This window comes from Budorcas taxicolor, chromosome 12, assembly GCF_023091745.1.
Source record: "Budorcas taxicolor isolate Tak-1 chromosome 12, Takin1.1, whole genome shotgun sequence".
In the NCBI taxonomy this organism is placed as follows: domain Eukaryota; kingdom Metazoa; phylum Chordata; class Mammalia; order Artiodactyla; family Bovidae; genus Budorcas; species Budorcas taxicolor.
The window spans coordinates 19,418,622-19,441,048 of NC_068921.1; the positions used below are offsets into that span (position 1 = coordinate 19,418,622).

The following is a 22,427-nucleotide window of genomic DNA, read 5'->3' on the forward strand; positions in this document are numbered from 1 at the left end:
TGGATGGCATGACCAACTCAATGGACATGAGTTTGAGCAAGCACAGGGAAGCCAGGCGTGCTGCAGTAAATGGGGTTGCAGAGTCTGACATGACTGAGAGCCTGAACTGAACTGATAGTTGATTTACAATGTTGTGTTAGTTTCAGGTATACAGCAAAGTGAATCAGCTATCAGTTGCTTCTCCTCCTGCCTTCAATCTTTCCCAGCATCAGAGTCCTCCAATGAATATTCAGGACTGATTTCCTTTAGGACTGACAGGTTTGATCTCTTTGCAGGCCAAGAAAAAAAATTTTTTTTTAATTTCAAATACAGTTTAAAAAAGAAAAAAGAGTAAATGAAAATCAACACGGTATGCCTTCTCATCGATGTACTGAGAAAACAGTATCATCTTGGTGGTATTCCTGAGCAAAATAATAGTAGTAATAACGACCATCTGAGAAAAGTCAGACAAACCTAAATTGGCCATTCTATTAAAAAACCAGTCTATATATTCAAATACACTGTCATGAAAGATACAGACTGAAGAACTACTGGATCAAAGGAGACTTAAAAGACGATACAACTAATTGCAATGTCTAATCCTAGACTGGATCTTGGGTTTATAAAAGAATATTATTGGAAAAAGCTAGCAAAGTATGAGTGACGGTCTATGGATTAGATAGAAATTTATGTGAACTTGAAAAAAGAACTGTGGTTACACTGGAAGGTGTATGAAAATAATGTACTAAGGGTGTAAGGGGGCACCATGCCGCAACTTAACTGGTTGCGGGGGTTATATAAATATATATATTTATTTATCATGGAGAAAGTAAGAATAAGGCAAATACGGGAAAATGCCAAGAATCAAGGAAGTTGGGTGCTGAGTGCTGTACTTTTTTGGTACTATTTTGAAACTCTGAATTTCAAACTGCAAGTATGAAATTTTTTCCAAATTAAAAAAAAAAATGTATGCTTTTCACTTTGTGACTTACACACAGTTAACCCTAAAATCCTTTATTGTTTGTTATTCAGTCGCTAAGCTGTGTCTGTCTCTTGGCGACCCCGTGGACTGCAGCACACCAGGCTTCCCTGTCCTCCATCTTGTGGAGTTTAAGTTCATGTCAATGGAGTGAGTGATGCCATCTAACCATCTCACCCTTTGCTGCTCTCTTCTCCTTTTGCTTTCAATCTTCCTCAGCATTAGGATCTTTACCAATGAGTCAGCTCTCGGCATCATGTGGCCAGAGTATTGGAGCTTCAGCGTCAAGTATCAGTCCTTCCAATGAATATTCATCAGATATTTAGGACTGACTGGTTTTATCTCCCTGCTGTCCAAGAGACTCCAAGAGTCTTCTCCAGCACTACAATTCTAAACCATCATTTCTTTGGCACTCAATTCAAGTTTTTTTTTTTTAATGGTTCAACTCTCACATCCGTACCTGACTACTGGGAAAACCATAGCTTTGACTATATGGACCTTTGTTGGAAAACCAATGTCTCTGTTTTTTAATATAGTGTCTAGGTTTGTCATAGCTTTCTTTCCAAGAAGTAAGTGTCTTCTAATTTCATGGCTGTAGTCATCATCTGCAGTGATTTTGGAGCCCAAAAAATTGACATCAAATTGCCAATATTCGTTGGATCATAGAGACAGCAAGGAAATTCCAGAAAAACAACTACTTCTGCTTCACTGACTACAAGAAAGCCTTTGACTGTGTAGCTCACAACAACATCTATTATATGGCGATTTTTAACACTTCTTGGAATTTAAGCCATTTAAAAAGTTTCAAAAAAGTTGACTGATTTGACAGATAAACAAAACAAAAATTATTCTAACCCTGGTTCTATTTTTATCCTGTTTCCTCTAACTTTACCAGAGTCTGAATAATTAAGCTTCCAAAGGCCTTTCAGGGATCTTACTCCCCCTATTCCTCCTACTCTCCCAGGTATTTCAGGCACAAAAGTAATACAAAAGCATAAGCACAACTAAATCCTCCTCTGTACACAGATGCCCAATTCAGGGATAGCATTTTACCATTATATATTATGTCTGCTGTAAGGAAGCTCCTTTCTAATTCTAATTTGCTACATTTTCTTTTTCAGACACACATAGGTGCTCAATTTTACTAAACTGTGCTTTTTAAAAAAGTCTATTGAAATGGCCACATAATTTTCTCCTTTCATCTATAAATGTGGTAAACTGTGAGTTTTTAATGTTAAACTCAGAACTTTTTAATGTTCAACTTATAACCTGGGATAAACCTGTCTTGGAATTAAAATATGTATATATATTCATTACTGGATTCAATTTAATAATACTTTATGAGGGATTTTTTTCCCACCTATGTTCGTAAGTGAAACTGGCTTATATACATCTTTTTTCATGCTGTCTTTGCCTGGTTCTTGGTGTTATGGTTTGTTAACCTTATAAAATGAGTTCAGAAATGTTCACTCTACCTTCTCTGAAATCACTAAGTAAGGCTGAAATTGTCAGTCCCTTGAATGTTTGCTGGAGTTCTCTCTGTGAGTACTTTTTCTTTTCAGGGCAATAAGAGATGTTAAATTTTTAGTTACTGATCTTATTAATTGTTTTAAAATCTATTCAGATTTTTAAATTTCTTCTTGAGTAAGCTGGGTAAATTATTTTAAATTTTTCCACTGAGAAATTGTTCGTTTCACCTAAGTTTTAAAATTTATTGGCATAAAATTGTTCATATTCAAATTGTGGTTGTTTTATAAAATGGTTATCATTCCCCTTCCCATATCCATGACTCTGGATAATCTGGTTCTGTATTTATTCCAGGTATGGTCATGTAACTTGCTTTGGCAATGGACTTGAGTTTAGTAAATGAACTTGAAAAGCTCCCCCACATCCAAGCATGTCCTCTCTTGCCGATTATATAATTCTAGAGCTACCAGGTGAGCAACTGTGAGCTTGCCTGTTGCAGGATGAGGCTCTGTGGAAGACAACTAAGGTCTCAGTCAATAGTAAGAAACTTCTATGAGACCATCTTAGATCATCCAGTCACTAGCTAACCCACCAGCTGACCAGAGATGAGTGAAGGGGCCCAGGCAGAGATCAGGTGAACTGGCCCAGACCGGAAGCACCACTCTGCCAACCCACAGAATTGTCAGTGGAATAAAATGGCTATTTTGTTAATAAGCCACTAGGCTTCAGAGTGCTTCATTGTTGTTTGGTCACTAAGCCGTGTCAGACTCTGAAACCCCATGGATAGAAGTATGCTGCATAGGAACCTGGAATGTTAGGTCCATGAATCAAGGTAAATTAGAAGTGGTCAAACAGGAGATGGCAAGAGTGAACATCAACATTTTAGGAATCAGTGAACTAAAATAGACTGTAGTGAGTGAATTTAACTCTGATAACCATTATACCTGTTACTGTGGGCAAAAAACCCCTCAGAAGAGATGGAATAGCCCTCATAGTCAACAAGAGTCCAAAATGCAGTACTAGGATGCAATCTCAAAAACAACAGAATGATCTCTGTTTGCTTCCAAGGCAAACCATTCAATATCACAGCGGTGGTGATGGTGGTGGTTTAGTTGCTAAGTTGTGTCCAAGTCTTGTGATCCTACCAGGAACCACTGTCCATGGGATTCTCCAGGTAAGAATACTAGAGTGGGTTGCCATTTCCTTCTCCAGGGGATCTTGCTGATCCAGGAATTGAAGTGGGACTCCTGCATTGCAGGCAGATGATACACCAACTAAGCTATAAGGGAAGCCCAATATCACAGTAATTCAAGTCTATGCCCCAACTAATAATGCTGAAGAAGCTTAAGTTCAATGGTTTGATGAAGACCTACAAGACCTTCTAGAACTAACACCGAAAAAAGATGTTCATTTCATTATAAGGGACTGGAATGCAAAAGTAGGAAGTCAAGAGATATCTGGAGTAACAGGCAAATTTGGCCTTCGAGTACAAAATGATACAGGGCAAAGGCTAACAGAGTTTTGCAAAGAGAACGCACTGGTTACAGCAAACACCCTCTTCCAACAACAAAAGAGAATACTATACGCATGGGCATCACCAGATAATCAATACCAAAATCAGACTGATTATATTCTTTGCAGCTAAGGATAAGAGAAGCTCTATACAGTCAGCAAAAACAAGACTGGGAGTTGACTGTGGCTCAGATCATGAACTCCTTACTGCAAAACGAAAATGAAGGTATTAGTCCCTCAGTTATGTCCAACTCTTTGCGTCTGTCCATGGAATTCTCCAGGTAAGAATAGTGGCATTGGGTTGTCATTTCCTTCTCCAGGGGATCTTCCCAACCTAGGAATAGAACCCAGGGCTCCTGCACTGAAGGCAGATTCTTTACTGACTGAGCTATGAGGGAAGCCCCAAGTCAGACTTTAACTGAACAAAGTCGGGAAAACCACTAGACCATTCAGGAATGACCTAAATGAAATCTCTTACAAATATACAAAGTCACAAATCGATTCAAAGGATTAGATCTAATAGAGTGTCTGAAGAACTATGGATGGAGGTTTGGGACACTGTACAGGAGGCAGTGATCAAGACCATCTTCAAGAAAAAGAAATCCAAAAAGGCAAAATGGTTGTCTAAGGAGGCCTTACAAATTAGCTGGAAAAAAAGGAGAAGCGACCCAGGAAAAACGACAAATTTGAATGCAGAGTTCCAAAGAAAAGCAAGGTGAAAAAAGAAAGCTTTCCTCAGTGACCAATGCAAAGAAGTAGAGGAAAACAACAGAATGGCAAAGACTAGAGATCTCTTCAAGACTATTAGACATATTAGGGGAACACTTCATGCAAAGATGGGCACAATAAAGGACAGAAACAGTATGGACTTAACAGAAGGAGAAGACAGTAAGAAGACGTGGCAAGAAAACACAGAACTATACAAAAAAGATCTTCATGACCCAGATAACAACAATGGTGTGATCACTCACCTAGAGCCAGATATCCTGGAACATGAAGTCAAGTGGGTCTTAGGAAGAATCACTACGAACGAAGCTAGTGGATGTGATGGAATTCCAGTTGAGCTATTTCAAATCCTGAAAGATGATGCTGTGAAAGTGCTGCACTCAATATGCCAGCAAATTTGGAAAACTCAGCAGTGGCCACAGGACTGGGAAAGGTCAGTTTTCATTCCAATCCCAAAGAAAGGCAATGCCAAAGAATGCTCAAACTACTGCACAACTGCACTCATCTCACACACTAGTAAAAGTAATGTTCAAAATTCTCCAAGCCAGGCTTCAGCAATACGTGAACCATGAACTTCCAGATGTTCAAGCTGGATTTACAAAAGGCAGAGGAACCAGAGGTCAAATTGCCAACATCCACTGGATCATTGAAAAAGACAGAGTTCCAGAGAAACATCTACTTTTGCTTTACTGACTATGACAAAGCCTTTGACTGTGTGGATCACAACGAACTGTGGAAAATTCTGAAGGGATGGGAATACCAGACCACCTAACCTGCCTCCTGAGAAATCTGTATGCAGGTCAGGAAGCAACAGTTAGAACTGGACATGGAACAACAGACCAGTTCCAAATCGGGAAAGGAGTACGTCAAGGCTGCATACTATCACCCTGCTTATTTAACTTATATGCAGGGTACATCATGAGAAATGCTGGGCTGGATGAAGCAAAAGCTGGAATCAAGATTGCCAGGAGAAATATCAATAACCTCAGATATGCAGATGACACCATCCTTATGGCAAAAGCAGAAGAAATAAAGAGCCTCTTGATGAAAGTGAAAGAGGAGAGTGAAAAAGTTGGCTTAAAACTGAACATTCAGAAAACGAAGATCATGGCATCTGGTCCCATCACTTCATGGCAAATAGATGGGGAAACAATGGAAACAGTGACAGAGTTTATTTTGGGGGGGCTCCAAAATCACTACAGATGGTGACTACAGCCATGAAATCAAGAGATGCTTGCTCCTTGGAAGAAAAGCTATGACCAACCTAGACGGCATTATTAAAAAGCAGAGGTATTACTTTGCCAACAAAGGTCCGTCTAGTCAAAGCTATGGTTTCTACCAGTAGTCATGTACAGATGTGAGATTTAGACTATCAAGAAGCTGAGTGCTGAAGAACTGATGCTTTTGAACTGTGGTGTTGGGGAAGACTCTTGAGAGTCCCTTGACTGCAAGTAGATTCAACCAATCAGTCCTAAAGGAAACCAGTCCTGAATATTCATTGGAAATACTGATGCTCAAGTTGAAACTCCAATACTTTGGCCACCTGATGTGAAGAACTGGCTCACTGGAAAAGACCCTGATACTGGGAAAGATTGAAGGCAGGAGAAGGGGACGACAGAGGATGAGATGGTTGGATGGCATCACTGACTCAATGGACATGAGTCTGAGTGAACTCCGGGAGTTGGTGATGGACAGGGAGGCCTGGCATGCTGCAGTCCATGGGGTCGCAAAGAGTCGGACATGACTGAGCGACTCGACTGAAATGGTGTGCTTAGTTTTGCAGTTTATTACAAACACAAGCTTCTTAGCTTGTAGCAGACCTGCAACAAACAGTCTGAGGACTTTTAGCCAATAACTATACTTTGAATAACACTGATACTGATCTATAAAAACAGGATCAGATCTAGTTATTAATATGCAGTGCCCTGAAAGTGAAAATGAAGTCACTCAGTCATATCAAACTCTTTGCGCCCATGGGATTTTCCAGGCAAGAATACTGGAAAATTTCCTTCTCCAGGAGATCTTCCCAACCCAGGGATTGAATCCGGGTCTCCTGCATTGTAGGTAGACACTTTTACCGTCCAAGCCACCAGGGAAGTCAATCTGCAGTGCCTTACTGGCCTCAAACTCTTTTTGAGCTCCTCTGTTTTCCTTTACCTTCTTGATCTCTTATTTAATTAAGCCTTTATGGTTCAACATTCACAAGAAGTCTGTATTTCGGTTTTATTTCATGTTGTAAACAGAGTCAAAAAGAAATGAAATAACTTGCCCAAAGTCACACAGCTAAAAAATGGCAGAACTGAGTTTTTAACCATTATGCTATATTGCCTCAATGTGTATGTTTAAGCTTTTTGATGTTCAGTTCAGTTCAGTTGTTCACTCCTGTCCAACTCTTTGCGATCCCATGGACTGCCGGTCCATCATCAACTCCCAGAGTTTACTCAAATTCATGTCCATTGAGTCAGTGACGCCATCCAACCATCTCATCCTCTGTCATCTCCTTCTCCTCCCGCCTTCAATCTTACCCAGCATCAGGGTCTTTTCCAATGAGCCAGTTCTTCACATCAGGCAGCCAAAGCATGGGAGCTTCAGATTCAGTATCAGTCCTGCCAATGATTATGCAGGACTAATTTCCTTTAGGATGGACTGCTTGGATTTCCTTGCAATCCAAGGGACTCTCATGAGTCTTCCACAAAGCATAGCTCAAAAGCATCAACTCTTCAGTGCTCAGCTTTCTTTATAGTCCAACTCTCACATCCATACATGACCACTGGAAAAACCATAGCCTTGACTAGACAGACCTTTTTGACAAAGTAATGTCTCTGCTTTTTAATATGCCATCTAGGTTGGTCATAGCTTTTCTTCCAGGGAGCAAGCGTCTTTTAATTTCATGGCTGCAGCCACCATCTGCAGTGATTTTGGAGCCCCCAAACATAAAGTCTGTCAGTGTTTCCATTGTTTCCCCATCTATTTGCCATGAAGTGATGGGACCAGATGCCATGATCTTCGTTTTCTGAATGTTGAGTTTTAAGCCAACTTTTTCACTCTCTTCTTTCACTTTCATCAAGAGGCTCTTTATTTCTTCTTCTCTTTCTGCCATAAGGGTGGTGTCATCTGCATATCTGAGGTTACTGATGTTTCTCCCTACAACCCTGATTCCAGCTTTTGCTTCATCCAGCCCAGCATTTCTCATGATGTACTCTGTGTATAAGTTAAATAAGCAGGGTGACAATATACAGCCCTGAAGTACTCCTTTTCCTATTTGGAACCGCTCTGTTTCATGTCCAGTTCTAACTGTTGCTTCCTGACCTGCATACAGATTTCTCAGGAGGCAGATCAGGTGCTGTGGTATTCCGATCCCTTCAGAAATTTCCACAGTTTATCATGATCCACACAGTCAAAGGCTTTGGCATAGTCAATAAAGCAAAAGTAGATGTTTCTCTGGAACTGTGTCTTTTTTGATGATCCAGCGGATATTGGCAATTTGATCTCTGGTTCCTCTCGCTTTTCTGAATCCAGCTTCAACATCTGAAGTTTACGGTTCACATACTGTTGAAGCCTGGCTTGGAGAATTTTCAATATCAAATTGTTCAAAATTTAAAAATTCAGAACACACCATTTAGTTCAATTATTTATTAATCTAGGCAGAAAAACTTTCATGGTAAAGGAAGCAAGGTCTTGTTCATTTTTTTTTTAATTTTTAAAAAATAATTTATTTTCTTATTTAAGGATAATTGTTGTACAGAATTTTGTTGTTTTCTGTCAAACCTAAACTTGAATTAGCCATTCAAGATTGCCGGGAGAAACATCAATAACCTCAGATATGCACGACACCACCTTTATGGCAGAAAGTGAAGAGAAATTAAAAAGCCTCTTGATGAAAGTGAAAGTGGAGAGTGAAAAAGTTGGCCTAAAGCTCAACATTCAGAAACCGAAGATCATGGCATCCAGTCCCATCACTTCATGGGAAATAGATGGGGAAACAGTGTCAGACTGTATTTTTTTGGGCTCCAAAATCACTGCAGATGGTGACTGCAGCCATGAAATTAAAAGACACTTACTCTTTGGAAGAAAAGTTATGACCAACCTAGACAGCATGTTCAAAAGCAGAGACATTACTTAGCCGACTAAGGTCCGTCTAGTCAAGGCTATGGTTTTTCCTGTGGTCATGTATGGATGTGAGAGTTGGACTGTGAAGAAGGCTGAGTGCCAAAGAATTGATGCTTTTGAACTGTGGTGTTGGAGAAGACTCTTGAGAGTCCCTTGGACTGCAAGGAGATCCAACCAGTCCATTCTGAAGGAGATCAGCCCTGGGATTTCTTTGGAAAGAATGATGCTAAAGCTGAAACTCCAGTACTTTGGCCACCTCATGCGAAGAGTTGACTCATTGGAAAAGACTTTGATGCTGGAAGGGACTGGGGGCAGGAGGAGAAGGGAAGGACAGAGGATGAGATGGATGGCATGGTTGGCATCACTGACTCGATGGACGTGAGTCTGAGTGAACTTCGGGAGTTGGTGACGGACAGGGAGGCCTGGAGTGCTGCGATTCACGGGGTAGCAAAGAGTCGGACACGACTGAGCGGCTGAACTGAACTGAACTGATACATATATCCCCTCCCTTTTAAACATCCCTCCCATTTCCCTCCGAACCCCACCTCTCTAGGGTGATACAGAGCCCCTGTTTGAGTTTCCTGAGCCATACAGCAAATTCCCATTGGCTATCTGTTTTACTACAAAGAATGCTCAAACTATCAAACAATTACACTCCTCTCACGCTAGAAAAGCAACGCTTAAAATTCTCCAAGCCAGGCTTCAGCAATACATGAACCGTGAACTTCCAAATGTTCAAGTTGGTTTTAGAAAAGACAGAGGAACCAGAGATCAAATTGCCAACATCCACTGGATCATGGAAAAAGCAAGAGAGTTCCAGAAAAACATCTATTTTTGCTTTATTGACTATGCCAAAGCCTTTGACTGTGTGGATCACAATAAACTGTGGAAAATTCTGAAAGAGATGGGAATCCCAGACCACCTGACCTGCCTCTTGAGAAACCTATATGCAGGTCAGGAAGCAACAGTTAGAACTGGACATGGAACAACAGACTGGTTCCAAATAGGAAAAGGAGTACGTCAAGGCTGTATATTGTCACCCTGCTCATTTAACTTATATGCAGAGTACATCATGAGAAACGCTGGGCTGCAGGAAGCAAAAGCTGGAATCAAGATTGCCAGGAGAAATATCAATCACCTCAGATATGCAGATGACACCACCCTTATGGCAGAAAGTGAAGAGGAACTCAAAAGCCTCTTGATGAAAGTGAAAGAGGGGAGTGAAAAAGTTGGCTTAAAATTCAACATTCAGAAAATGAAGATCGTGGCATTCGGTCCCATCACTTCATGGGAAATAGATGGGGAAACAGTGGAAACAGTGTCAGACTTTACTTTCCTGGGCTCCAAAATCACTGCAGATGGTGATTGCAGCCATGAAATTAAGACACTTACTCCTTGGAAGGAAAGTTATGACCAACCTGCTGCTGCTAAGTTGCTTCAGTCGTGTCCGACTCTGCGACCGCAGAGACGGCAGCCCATCAGGCTCCCCCGTCCCTGGGACTCTCCAGGCAAGAACACTGGAGTGGGCTGCCACCTCCCCCTCCAATGCATGAAAGTGAAAAGTGAAAATGAAGTTGCTCAGTCGTGTCCAACTCTTTGGGACCCCATGGACTGCAGTCTACCAGGCTCCTCCTAGACAGCATATTCAAAAGCAGAGACATTACTTTGCCAATAAAGGTCTGTCTAGTCAAGGCTATGGTTTTTCCAGTGGTCATGTATGGATGTGAGAGTTGGACTATAAAGAAAGCTGAGCACCGAAGAATTGATGCTTTTGAACTGTGGTGTTGGAGGAGACTCTTGAGAGTTCCTTAGACTGCAAGGAGATCCAACCAGTCTATCCTAAAGGAGACCAGTCCGAGGTGTTCATTGGAAGGACTGATGTTGAACGTGAAACTCCAATACTTTGGCCACCTGATGTGAAGAGCTGACTCATTTGAAAAGACCCTGATGCTGAGAAAGATTGAAGGCAGGAGGAGAAGGGGATGACAGAGGATGAGATGGTTGGATGGCATCACCGACTTGATGGACATGGGTTTGCATGGACTCCAGGAGTTGGTAATGGACAGGGAGGCCTGGCATGCTGCGGTTCATGGGGTCACAGAGAGATGGACACAACTGAGTGATTGAGCTGAACTGATCTGTTTTACATATGGTAATGTAAGTTTCCATGTTACTCTTTCCATACATCTCACCCTCTCCTCCCCTCTCCCAAGTCCATAAGTCTATTCTCTATGTCTGTCTGTTTTTCCACTGCTGCCCTGTAAAGAAATTCTTCAGTACCATTTTTCTAGAATCCATATATATGCATTAGAATATGATAGTTATGTTTCTCTTTCTGACTTATTTCACTCTTTATAGTAGGTTTTAGGTTCATCCATCAGATTAAAACTGACTCAAATGTGTTTCTTTTTATGGCTGAGTAATATTCCATTGTGTATATGATACCAAAACTTCTTTATCCATTCATCTGTCGATGGACATCTAGGTTGCTTCCAGGTTCTAGCTACTGTCAATAGTGCTGCAGTGACCAATGGGATACATGTGTCTTTCTCAATTTTGGTTTCCTCAGGGTATATCCCTAGGAGTGGGATTGCTGGGTCATATGGTGGTTTTATTCCTAGTTTTTTTAAGGAATCTCCATACCGTCTTCCATAGTGGCTGTATCAAGTTGCATTCACACCAACAGTGCAAGAGCATTCCCTCTTCTCCACATCCTCTCCAGCATGTATTGTTTGTAGACTTTCTGATGATCGCCATTCTAACTGGTGCGAGGTGATATCTGATATCTCATTGTAGTTTTAATTTGCATTTATCTAATAATGAGAGATGTTAAGCATCTTTTCCTGTGTTTGTTAGCCATCTGTATGTCTTCTTTGGAGAAATGTCTGTTTAGGTCTTTCCCCCACTTTTTGATTGGGTTGTTTTTCTGGTATTGAGTTGTGTGAGCTGCTTGTATATGTTAGAAATTAATCCTTTATCAGTTGCTTCATTTGCTATGACTTTCTCCCATTCTGAGGGCTGTCTTTTCACTTTACTTATACTTTCCTTTGCTGTGCAAAAGCTTTTAAGTTTAATCAGGTCCCACTAGTTTACTTTTGTTTTTATTTCCATTACTCTAGGAGGTGGGTCATAGAGGATCTTGCTTTGATTTATGTCATCGAGTGTTCTTTCTATGTTTTCCTCTAAGAGTTTTATAGTTTCTGGTCTTACATTTAGGTTTTTAAACCATTTTGAGTTTATCTTTGTGTATGGTGTTAGGAAGTAGTCAAATTTCATTCTTTTACATGTAGCTGTTGACTTTTCCCAGCACCATTTATTGAAGAGGCTGTCTTTGCCCCATTGTATATTCTTGCCTCCTCTGTCAAAAATAAGGTACCCATTAAGTCCATAGGTTTATTTCTGGGCTTTCTATCTTGTTCCGTTGGTCTGTATTTCTGTTTTTGTGCCAGTACCATACTTACTGTCTTGATGACTACAGCTTTGTAGTATAATCTGAAGTCAGGAAGGTTGATTCCTCCAGCTCCATTCTTTCTCAAGACTGCTTTGGCTCTTGGGGTCTTTTGTGTTTCCCTATGAATTGTGAGATTTTTTGTTCCAGTTCTGTGAAAAATGTCATTGGTAACGATAGGGATTGCATTGAATCTGTAGATTGCGTTTGGTAGTATAGTCATTTTCACAATAGTGATTCTTCCTACCCAGGAACATGGAGTATCTCTCCATCTGTTTATGTTCTTTGATTTCTTTCATTAGTATCTTATAATTTTCTGTGTACAGTTCTTTTGTCTCCTTAGGTAAGTTTATTCCTAGATATTTAATTATTTCTGTTGCAATAGTGAATGGGACTGATTCCTTAATTTCTCTGATTTTTCATTGTTAGTATATAGAAATGTAAGTGATTTCTGTGTATTGATTCTATATCCTGCAACTTTGCTAAATTCACTGATTAGCTCTAGTAATTTTCTGATACTCTCTTTAGGGTTTTCTATGTACAGTATCATGTCATCTGTAAACAGTGAGAGCTTTACTTCTTTTCTGATCCAGATTCATTTCTTTTTCTTCTCTGATTGCTGTAGCTAGGACTTCCAGAACTATGTTGAATAATAGTGGTGAACGTGGACACCCCTGTCTTGTTCCTGATCTTAGGGGGAATGCTTTCAGTTTTTCACCATTGAGAATTCTGTTTGCTATAGACTTATCATATATGGCCTTTACTATGTTGAGGTTGGTACCTTCTATGCCCATTTTTTGAAGAGTTTTAATCATAAATGGGTGCTGAATTTTGTTAAAGGCTTTTTCTGCATCTATTTAGATTACATTATTATTTTTATCTTTCAATTTGTTAATATGGTGTACCACACTGACTGATTTGTGTATACTGAAGAATCCTTGCATTCCTGGAATAAACCCAACTTGATCATGGTGTATGAGCTTTTTGATGTGTTGCTGAATTGTTTGCTAAAATTTTGTTGAGGATTTTTGCATCTATGTTCATCAGTGATAGTGGCCTGTAGTTTTCTTTTTGTGTGTTGTTTTTGTCCGGTTTTGGTATCAGGGTGATGGTGGCCTCATAGAATGAGTTTGGAGGTATTCCTTCCCCTGCAATTTCTTGAAAGATTTAGAAGGATAGGCATTAGCTCTTCTCTAAATGTTTGAGAGAATTTTCCTGTGAAGCCATCTGGTCCTGGGCGTTTTTTCTTTGGGAGATTTTTGATCACAGCTTCAATTTCAGTGCTTGTAATTGGATTGTTCATAATTTCTATTTCTTCCTGGTTCAGTCCTGGAAGATTGAACTTTCCTAAGAATCTGTCCATTTCTCCAGGTTATCCATTTAATGCCAGATAGTTGTTCATAATAGTCTCTTATAATCCTTTGTATTTCTGCATTGTCTGTTGTAACCTCTCCTTTTTCACCTCTAATTTTGTTGATTTGATTCTTCTTTTTTTCTTGATGAGTCTGGCTAAGGGTTTGTCAATTTTGCTTATCTTCTCAAAGAACCAGCTTTTAGTTTTATTAATCTTTACTATTCTTTCATTTCTTTTTCATTTACTTCTGCTTGGATCTTTCTGATTTTTTTCCATCTACTAACTTTGGCAGTTTTTTGTTCTTCTTTTTCCAGTTGTTTTAGGTGTAAAGTTAGGTTATCTATTCAATGTTTTTCTTGTTTCTTGAGGTAGGATTGTATTGCTATAAACTTCCCTCTTAAACTGCTTTTGCTGCATCCCATAGGTTTTGTCATTTGTTTCTAAAAATTTCTTTATTTCCCTTTTGACTTTTTCAGTAACCTGCTGGTTATTTAGAAATGCACTGTTTAATCTCCCCTGTGCTTCTTATAGTTTTTTCTTATTAATTGATATCTAGTCTCATAGCATTGTGGTCAGAGAAGATGCTTGATACGACCTCAATTTTCTTAAATTTACTGAGCTTTGATTTGTGACCCAAGATGTGGTCTATCCTGGAGAATGTTCCACGTGCACTTGTATTCCTCTGCATTTGGATGGAATGTCCTAAAGATACCAATGAGATCCAGCTCATCTAATGTATCATTTTAAGACTTGTGTTTCCTTATTAATTTTCTGTTTTGATGATCTGTCCATTGGTGTGAGTGAGGTGTTGAAGTCTCCTACTATTATTGTGTTCCTGTCAATTTCTCCTTTTATGTCTGTTAGTGTTTGTCTTATGTATTAAGGTGCTCCTATGTTGGGTGCACAGATATTTACAATTGCTATGTCTTCCTCTTGGATTGATCCCTTGATCATTATGTAGTGTCCTTCCTTATCCCTTGCAATTTTCTGTATTTTAAGGTCTATTTTGTCTGATGTGAGAATTGCTCCTCCAGCTTTCTTTTGCTTCCCATTTGCATGGAATATGCACTTTCAGTCTATATGTGTCTTTAGGTCTAAAGTGGGTTTCTTGTAGACAGTATATATATGGATCTTGTTTTTGGGTCCATTCAGCTAGTCTGTGTCTTTTGGTTGGAGCATTTAATCCATTTACATTTAAAGTAATTATTGATATGTATGTTCCTACTTCCCTGGTGGTTCAGACGGTAAAGTGTCTGTCTACAATGTGAGAGACCTGCGTTCGATCCCTGGGTTGGGAAGATTCCCTGGAGAAGGAAATGGCAACCCACTTCAGTACTTCTTGCCTTGAAAATCCCATGGACGGAGGAGCTTGGTGCAGGCTACCATCCATGGGGTCGCAAAGAGTCGGGCACGACTGAGCGACTTCACTTTCACTTTCATTGCCGTTTTTAAATTGTTTGAGGTCGATTTTGCAGATCTGTTTTCTTCTCTTGTATTTCCTGACTATGTAAGTCCCTTTAACATTTGCTGTAAATCTGGTTTGGTGGTACTGAATTCTCTTAACTTTTGCTTGTCTGTAAAGCTTTTTATTTCTCCATCAATTCTGAATAAGATGCCTGCTGGGTACAGTAATCTTGGTTATAGATTTTTCCCTTTTAGTACTTTAAATACATCCTTCCATTCCCTTCTGGCCTCCAGAGTTTCTGTTGAAAGATCAACTGTTAAACTTGTCAGGTTTCCCTTGTATGTTGCATGTTGCTTTTCCCTTGTTGCTTTTAATATTCTTTCTTTGTGTTTAGTCTTTGTTAGTTCGATTAGTATGTGTCTTGGCATATTTCTCCTTGGGTTTATCCAGTATGGGACTCTCTGTGCCTCTTAGACTTGATTCACTATTTCCTTTTCCATGTTGGGGAAATTTTCAACTATAATCTCTTTGAAAATTTTCTCATACCCCCTTTTTTTTTCTCTTCTTCTGGGATCCCTACAATTCGAATGTTGGTGTGTTTGATATTGTCCCAGCGGTTTCTGAAACTATCCTCAGTTCTTTCCATTCCTTTTACTTTACTCTGCTCTTCAGAAGTTATTTTCACCATTTTATCTTCCAGCTCACTGATTCATTCCTCTGCTTCAGATTTGTTTACTATTTTGAGACAAGCTACCTGACTTGTCACAGATCAGGTCTTCTGAATAGCACTACTCTATAACGAAAGCGTTTTTCGTAAAACTTCAATAAGTGATGTAAATTTAAGTAAAAATTTAAGATATCACAATTTTAGACCCCGGTTCGATTCCTGGGTCAGGAAGATCCACTGGAGAAGGGATATGCTACCCACTCCAGTATTCCTGGGCTTCCCTTATGGCTCAGTTGGTAAGGAATTCACCTGCAGCGCAGGAGACCCGGCTTCAACTCCTGGTTGGGAAGATTCCCTGGAGAAGGGAACGGCAACCCACTCCAGTAATCTTGCCTGGAGAATTCTATGGACAGAGGAGCTACAGTCCATGGGGTTGCAAAGAGGTGGACACAATGAAGTGACTAACACTTTCAACTACATGTCCAGAATCTGACTAAGCATTCTGAGACGGGCTGGGGAAGAGACCTAGGAGTACTGGGGTGTGGGAAGCTGGGGTTGGATGGGGGGAGTGTGGTTAACACATTCAATTTAGAAGCTGACCATCTAGTAGAAATGTGTAGAGCTCATCTAAGAAACTCTGGGAACTAGCTCCCTTTCTTGTATTTTCAACAATCTCAGTGTCAGTAATAACAATTCTGTGATTTTCTCCTCAATGGAGCAATAAAGATAACAAGGGTGAAATCAAAGACAGACACTTCGTCCTTAAAGAGTGGAAGAATCTTCTTTTGAAGGGCTCTTCCCACCTCTGAAGAAGTACATCAAAATCAATTAAGCTTTGAAGTCTATGCTTTGTTTCAGAAGGGGTCACTTTCTGCTGCTTACTCAAGGAATTCTGATATGTGAAATAAGGAACTGCCTGAAATTTCTTCAGTTAATTTTATTTTGATCATCCCACAAGCATTTTTTTTTTCAGGAATTAATCAGAGTAATTAGAAAGGAAATAATGTTATCCAGAAGGGAAAAATGAAGAGCTAAGAAAGAGGTCTCTTGACTAAACCACCACCACCACACGGATTTGATCCCTGGGTCAGGAAGATCCCCTAAAAAAGGGCATGGCAACCCACTCCAGTATTCTTGCTCGGAAAACCCCGTGAACAGAGAAGCCTGGTGGGCTACAGTCCACAAGGTTGCAAAGAGTTGGACAGGACTAAACCCACTGGGCACACAACCAACAAGGACCTACTGTATATCACAGGGAACTCTGCTCAATATTCTTAAAAACCTAAATGGAAAAAGAATTTGATAAAGAACAGATACAAGTATATGTTTAAATGAATAACTCTGCTGTACAGCTGAAACTAACACAATATTATTAATCAATTATACTCCAATATAAAATAAAAGTTAAAAAAAATGATGTCTCAAGAAACTAAGGTGGGCATTAAGAAAAGACGTACTCTGGCAAGGAAGAAACTTTAATTCTATAAATTAAACACAGAGGGAGTACAACTATTAATATAAGAGAAACAAATCACCAAGTATAAATATAAGTGAAGAGCTTAGATTTATAAGCATATCAGAGGAGCTAAAAAGCTTAAAACAGGAGAGAATTCTGAATAATACCAAGACCAATACAAAAGTCTCAGAATTATATTCCAAGCATGAAAAGTTAAGGGAAAATGACGGCTTACATCTGGGGAGAGAGTTGATGTAATGTGAAGAGCTAACAAAAAATGAATAATTATTTAATTTCAATTTTATTCCTAGTGGTTCTCCTACAGAGAATGATCGTCACAAGATGAATGAAAAACCAAATGCAAAAGGACACATACTATTCCATTTATATAAAGTTCAAAATATGCAAAATAATCTATAACATTAGAAATCAGGGTAATGGTTGCTTTGGGGCACAGCACTAACTGTGAAGGAGCCTTAGGATACAGATGTGTTCACTCTGTGAAAATTCATCAAGTTGTACACTTAAGTTGTATTGATATTTTGTATGTATGTGCTAATAAAAAGTTAAAAAGAAAAAGAAGCTAAGTCCAAAGTGTTAAGATTGGCAAGGAGCTCACCTCACTCATTTATTAAAAGCTTAGTTCAGCTTTTTAAGGCTTAGTTCAGTTCTCTGGTCCAAATGACCCAACGATCTGAAAACTGACAAATCACTGAGGTTAATCTCTGAGTATCCATGAAGTTAAGAGTCGAAAGAACTGAGATTAGCAAGTATTTTTCAAATTTAATTAAAAAAAAGGGTCAGAAGGGGTATGGAAGAATGGATCTCAGGAACTGTATACTATAACAAGTAGCATAATATCAATGCTGAGTAAAAATTCATGACACAAAGTGGGTATTAAAGACTTACTGAGTAAATAAATGTACTAAGTGAAGTGAAGTCGCTCAGTTGTGTCTGACTCTTTCTGACCCCATGGACTGTAGCCTACCAGGCTCCTCTGCCCATGGGATTTTCCAGGCAATAGTACTAGAGTGGATTGCCATTTCCTTCTCCAGGGGATCTTCCTAACCCAGGGTTCGAACCCGGTCTCCCGCATTGTAGACAGGCGCTTTAGCGTCTGAGCCACCAGGGAAGTCCATTTAATTTTAGTGACTCACTGAGAGAGTGTGTACTCTCTGCATCAAGATAGTCTTTCTCTCTGAAACTGGAAAGATTTAAGATAATAAATGAGTTTCAGGAGTGAATCAGATGAAGAAAATCTAACCTAAGACAAACAAAGATTTAGAAGTAAGTTTCAAATCTATTTTTTAAATGTACGTGTGTATATAGACAGAATTTATTATGTGCACTTTCTTAATTGATAATTAAAATTTGCTTAAAAGAAAATGTGCTTAAAAAAATAAAATGTGCTTGCATAAAAACACAATCTAATCAAGGGCAATTCAAAAGTAATGGAAGAAAACAAAATAAATTTTTAACAATAGTTGCATCCACCTGGTAGAATATAAGGTTATTCTATTGTTATTTATTTTTCTAAAGTGTCTTTAACAAACAGTATCTAACTTCACCAGATGTTATGAGAATTTCAATGACAGTGGTACAGTACTTCACACAGTACCTAACACCTCAATAAATGGAAGGTACTAAAAATGTATGCCATCATAAATTATTTAACCATATGTTTTTATGCTGTATAGTTTTAGGGATGCCCACTAATCTGCCATAGTATTTTCATTATTCAAGTTATACAAAGTTTTAACATTAGAAAAAATCTATTTTTAAATTAAACACAAATCACTCTTACCTTTCGCAATTCAACTGTCACTTCATTTCTGTGTCTTCTCATTGTCTGTAAGAAAAACAAAAAGTTTCATTAAGTATCTAAATATTGATACTGCTAGTATAAATTAAGGTCTCTGGCATTTATTATTATTTTTTTTTAGATTTTATTCTTAAAGATTAAGGATTAGTCAGTTTTAGACTTTAAATGATGAACTACAGGAGGCTAAAAAGTCAAAACTCCTGTCTATTTTACTGGATACCTGTTGATTAGTTCTGTGGGGAGTGGGAGACAGAGCTCAGCTGCCTAAGACCCACACCCCTGTCCTAACTGCACCCAGGTTTCTATGGGGAATTATATACTCTCCACTGTGTAGTCTTGATGGAACCATCTATTAAAGCATCTCCAAAAAAAGAAAAAAGAAAATCATCTCACTCTCTCCTAGCATAAACAGCATGAGCTCAAACTCTGCCAACAGAACTCTCCCCTGTAACTCTGAACCCAGAGCAAAACAGAAAGAGGGAAATTTTTTTTAAAAAGCACGTTAATCACCAAAGGAAGTATCTGAACAAGGCAGTGAGCCATGCCTATTTCTGAGCTTGCTATATTCCTAGTTATCTGGTGTCTGTACTCATTCGATGAACTACCTCATAGTCTTCCAATATGGTTTTGCTTTTAAGTCAGCCAGAACCAATTTTTTATGCCTGCAACTAGTGTATTCTATCTCAAACAATTAATGTTTCAAGAAAGTAATTTACTCATTGTTATGACCTTAAAAATCACATAAAAATGAAAATAAACTTGAGACAGGTATTTTGTATCAAAAGATAAAGAAGTATCCTTCTAAGTTTACTAAGAGGCTCTCACAAATGTCTTAATAGGAATTATTAAAATAACTAGATATCTCTGGTAGCTCAGCTGGTAAAGAATCCGCCTGCAACGCAGGAGACCTAAGTTTCAATCCCTGGGTTGGGAAGATCCCCTGGAGGAGGGCATGGCAACCCACTCCAGTATTCTTGCCTGCAGAATTCCCATGGACAGAGGAGCCTGGTGTGTTGCAGTCCATGGTTTTGCGAAGAGTTGGATATGACTGAGCAACTAAGGACAGCACATATATCCCTTCTCCCCTTAACACAGTGATATAATGGATTATTTCATTACACATACAAATACAGTAAGTGTTTACATTTTTAGAATAAAGGCCAAGTCATGGTGTATTACTTTTTTAATACACTGCTACAGGCAGTGTTATTAATATTATTCTATTTAATGATCTTTTGTTACTGTGCCTCTGTCAAGTTTTCTTAAACTGCAGTGATGAATTAATCTCTTTGCAGGAAAAAGAATCCCATGGAACCCAAATTATAAACTTTGTTAAATACACTGAAATATTAATCTAGACATAAATTCACGCTTAAAGACAGATATATTTAATTAATGTAAAAGAAATTGCCAAATAAAATTCAAATTAGTAACATTTATTTGATGTGATCATGGAAAGAGGCACTGCTAAAACTATTACTACTAATAGGGTTCAACAGTAAAAAGAGCAAGCCCTGAATATAATTCTATATTTAATGTTTCTGGGTTTATGTTTCAACACTATTAATACAGAGAATGCTTCATGTCTTGATTAATCATACAAATTATAATAAATGTTGAGCAAATACAAATATTAATGAAGCGTTATCTGGTCACTCTGTAAAGAAAGCTGTCTTTATTCACCTGAAAAACTACCAATTGTCGAAATCTGCCTGTACAGACTGTTTGCCTAATCCACCCGTTACTAAAGCTGGAAGTGAAAGGTGTTCTGACTGTAATGACTACTACACTCAACTGTTTACAAACTGTTTAAAGAGAGTACACAAGGACTTCCCTGGTGGTCCAGCGGTTAAGAATATGCCTACCAACGCAGGGGACACGCTCGGGCCACATGGAGCGGAGCAGCTAAGCCCGCGTGCTGCAACTACTGAAGCCCTGGAGCCCGTGCTCTGCAACAAGAGAAGCTGCTGCAATGAGATGCCCATGAACGGCAACTAGAGAGTAGCCGCCGCTCTCTACAACCAGAGAAAGCCTGAACGCGGCAAGAAGATCCAGCGCAGCCAAAATAAAGTGATTAACTAATTAAAAAATAAGATAGCAGACAACAAGAAAGTCTCAGGCAGCCTGTCTCTTCGAAAATATGGTCAAGTTACTGCTACACTGTAATTTCCATTAAAAAACTACTTCAGCAAGGCCAGAAGTGGTGGGTGAACTAAAGCACTCTGAATAAATGAGGAATCTATACTTCAGAGGAGGTTAGTTAGCATGTGAAGTGCCCAAATCAGGAGTTAATTCCCAATCAGTAAGTGCTTCAAATACCAACTTCTGAATTTAGACACTTGTTTGTTAATTAACGTAAGGGATGTTGGAAATAATTTTTTATTGCTGAACTGGAACTGTTCAAGACATATGGATTAACTAGGCATATAGGTATACCTTGAGTCTTACCTGTTTGCAGTTTTTAAGAATCTGACAAGCCCTACAGAGAAGTTTTTGAGTCTAAGTGATTCTGTGGACCACCTCATCTTGAAAGATTTTGTTCCCTAATTCTAGTCAGATCTTCCTGGTGTCTACTTAGGGTTAAAGTTTTATTGCTAGGTGGTAGTTCAGGATCTAAAAGAGCTAAACTCATAAAACAAGCTCCGTGACTTCTAGCGACTGCTCGCTAATACACACTTGTGTAAGAATTAACAGCAAATTCAGTCTAAGGCCTATTTTATTACTCACTGGGAATTCCCTGGCAGTTCAATGGTTAGGACTCAGCACCTTCACTGCTGAAGACCTGGGTTCAATCCCTGATCGGGGAACTAAGATCCCACAAGTCATACAGCATGGCCAAAAACAACAATAATAATAATAGTATAACTCACTGGTAGTAAAATCTCTAAGGAAAATCACCTATTACCTGCACCTATCTATACAGTTAAAGGCCTTCTATTCATCCAAAAGAACCTATGGGTGTAAACGGCCAAATGGCTTAGGTCAGTCAGCAACAGCTAACTATCATCTATGGTGCAAGTACCTCTGAATTAGTCATCACTTCCTCTCCACTCTGTTTAAGTTATAGAAAAAGGCTTCATCTTAGGGCCTCTCCTTCCTTACATTCTTCCCAAGTGATCTCATCTACTCTTACATCTTCAATTACAGTTTGAAGACCACGCCCAAGTATCTATTCTGCTCTCTCGCCTGGGCTTCAAATCTGTAAGTACAATATTCACTCTTTCGTCAAAAATTTACTAAATCCAACCTAAATGCTCCACGCAACATGCCTGCAACTAGAAGGCAAATACAGCAATTATAGTCTAGTACTGCTGCTGCTGCTGCTGCTAAGTCGCTTCAGTCGTGTCCGACTCTATGCAACCCCATAGACGGCAGTCCACCAGGCTACCCCGTCCCTGGGATTCTCCAGGCAAGAATACTGGAGTGGGTTGCCATTTCCTTCTCCAATGTGTGAAAGTGAAAAGTGAAAGTGAAGACGCTCAGTCATGTCAGACTCTTAGCG

General features: G+C 39.1%; 1 protein-coding gene across 1 annotated transcript in view; it reads right to left on the minus strand.

Annotated features, from left to right (window-relative positions):
- KPNA3 (karyopherin subunit alpha 3) overlaps nucleotides 1-22,427 on the minus strand; it is a 96,080-nt gene that overhangs the window by 31,126 nt on the left and 42,527 nt on the right. The window contains exon 2 of the mRNA XM_052650341.1: nucleotides 18,908-18,952. Coding sequence (XP_052506301.1) covers nucleotides 18,908-18,952 — 45 coding nt within the window. The remainder of the gene's footprint in view (nucleotides 1-18,907; nucleotides 18,953-22,427) is intronic.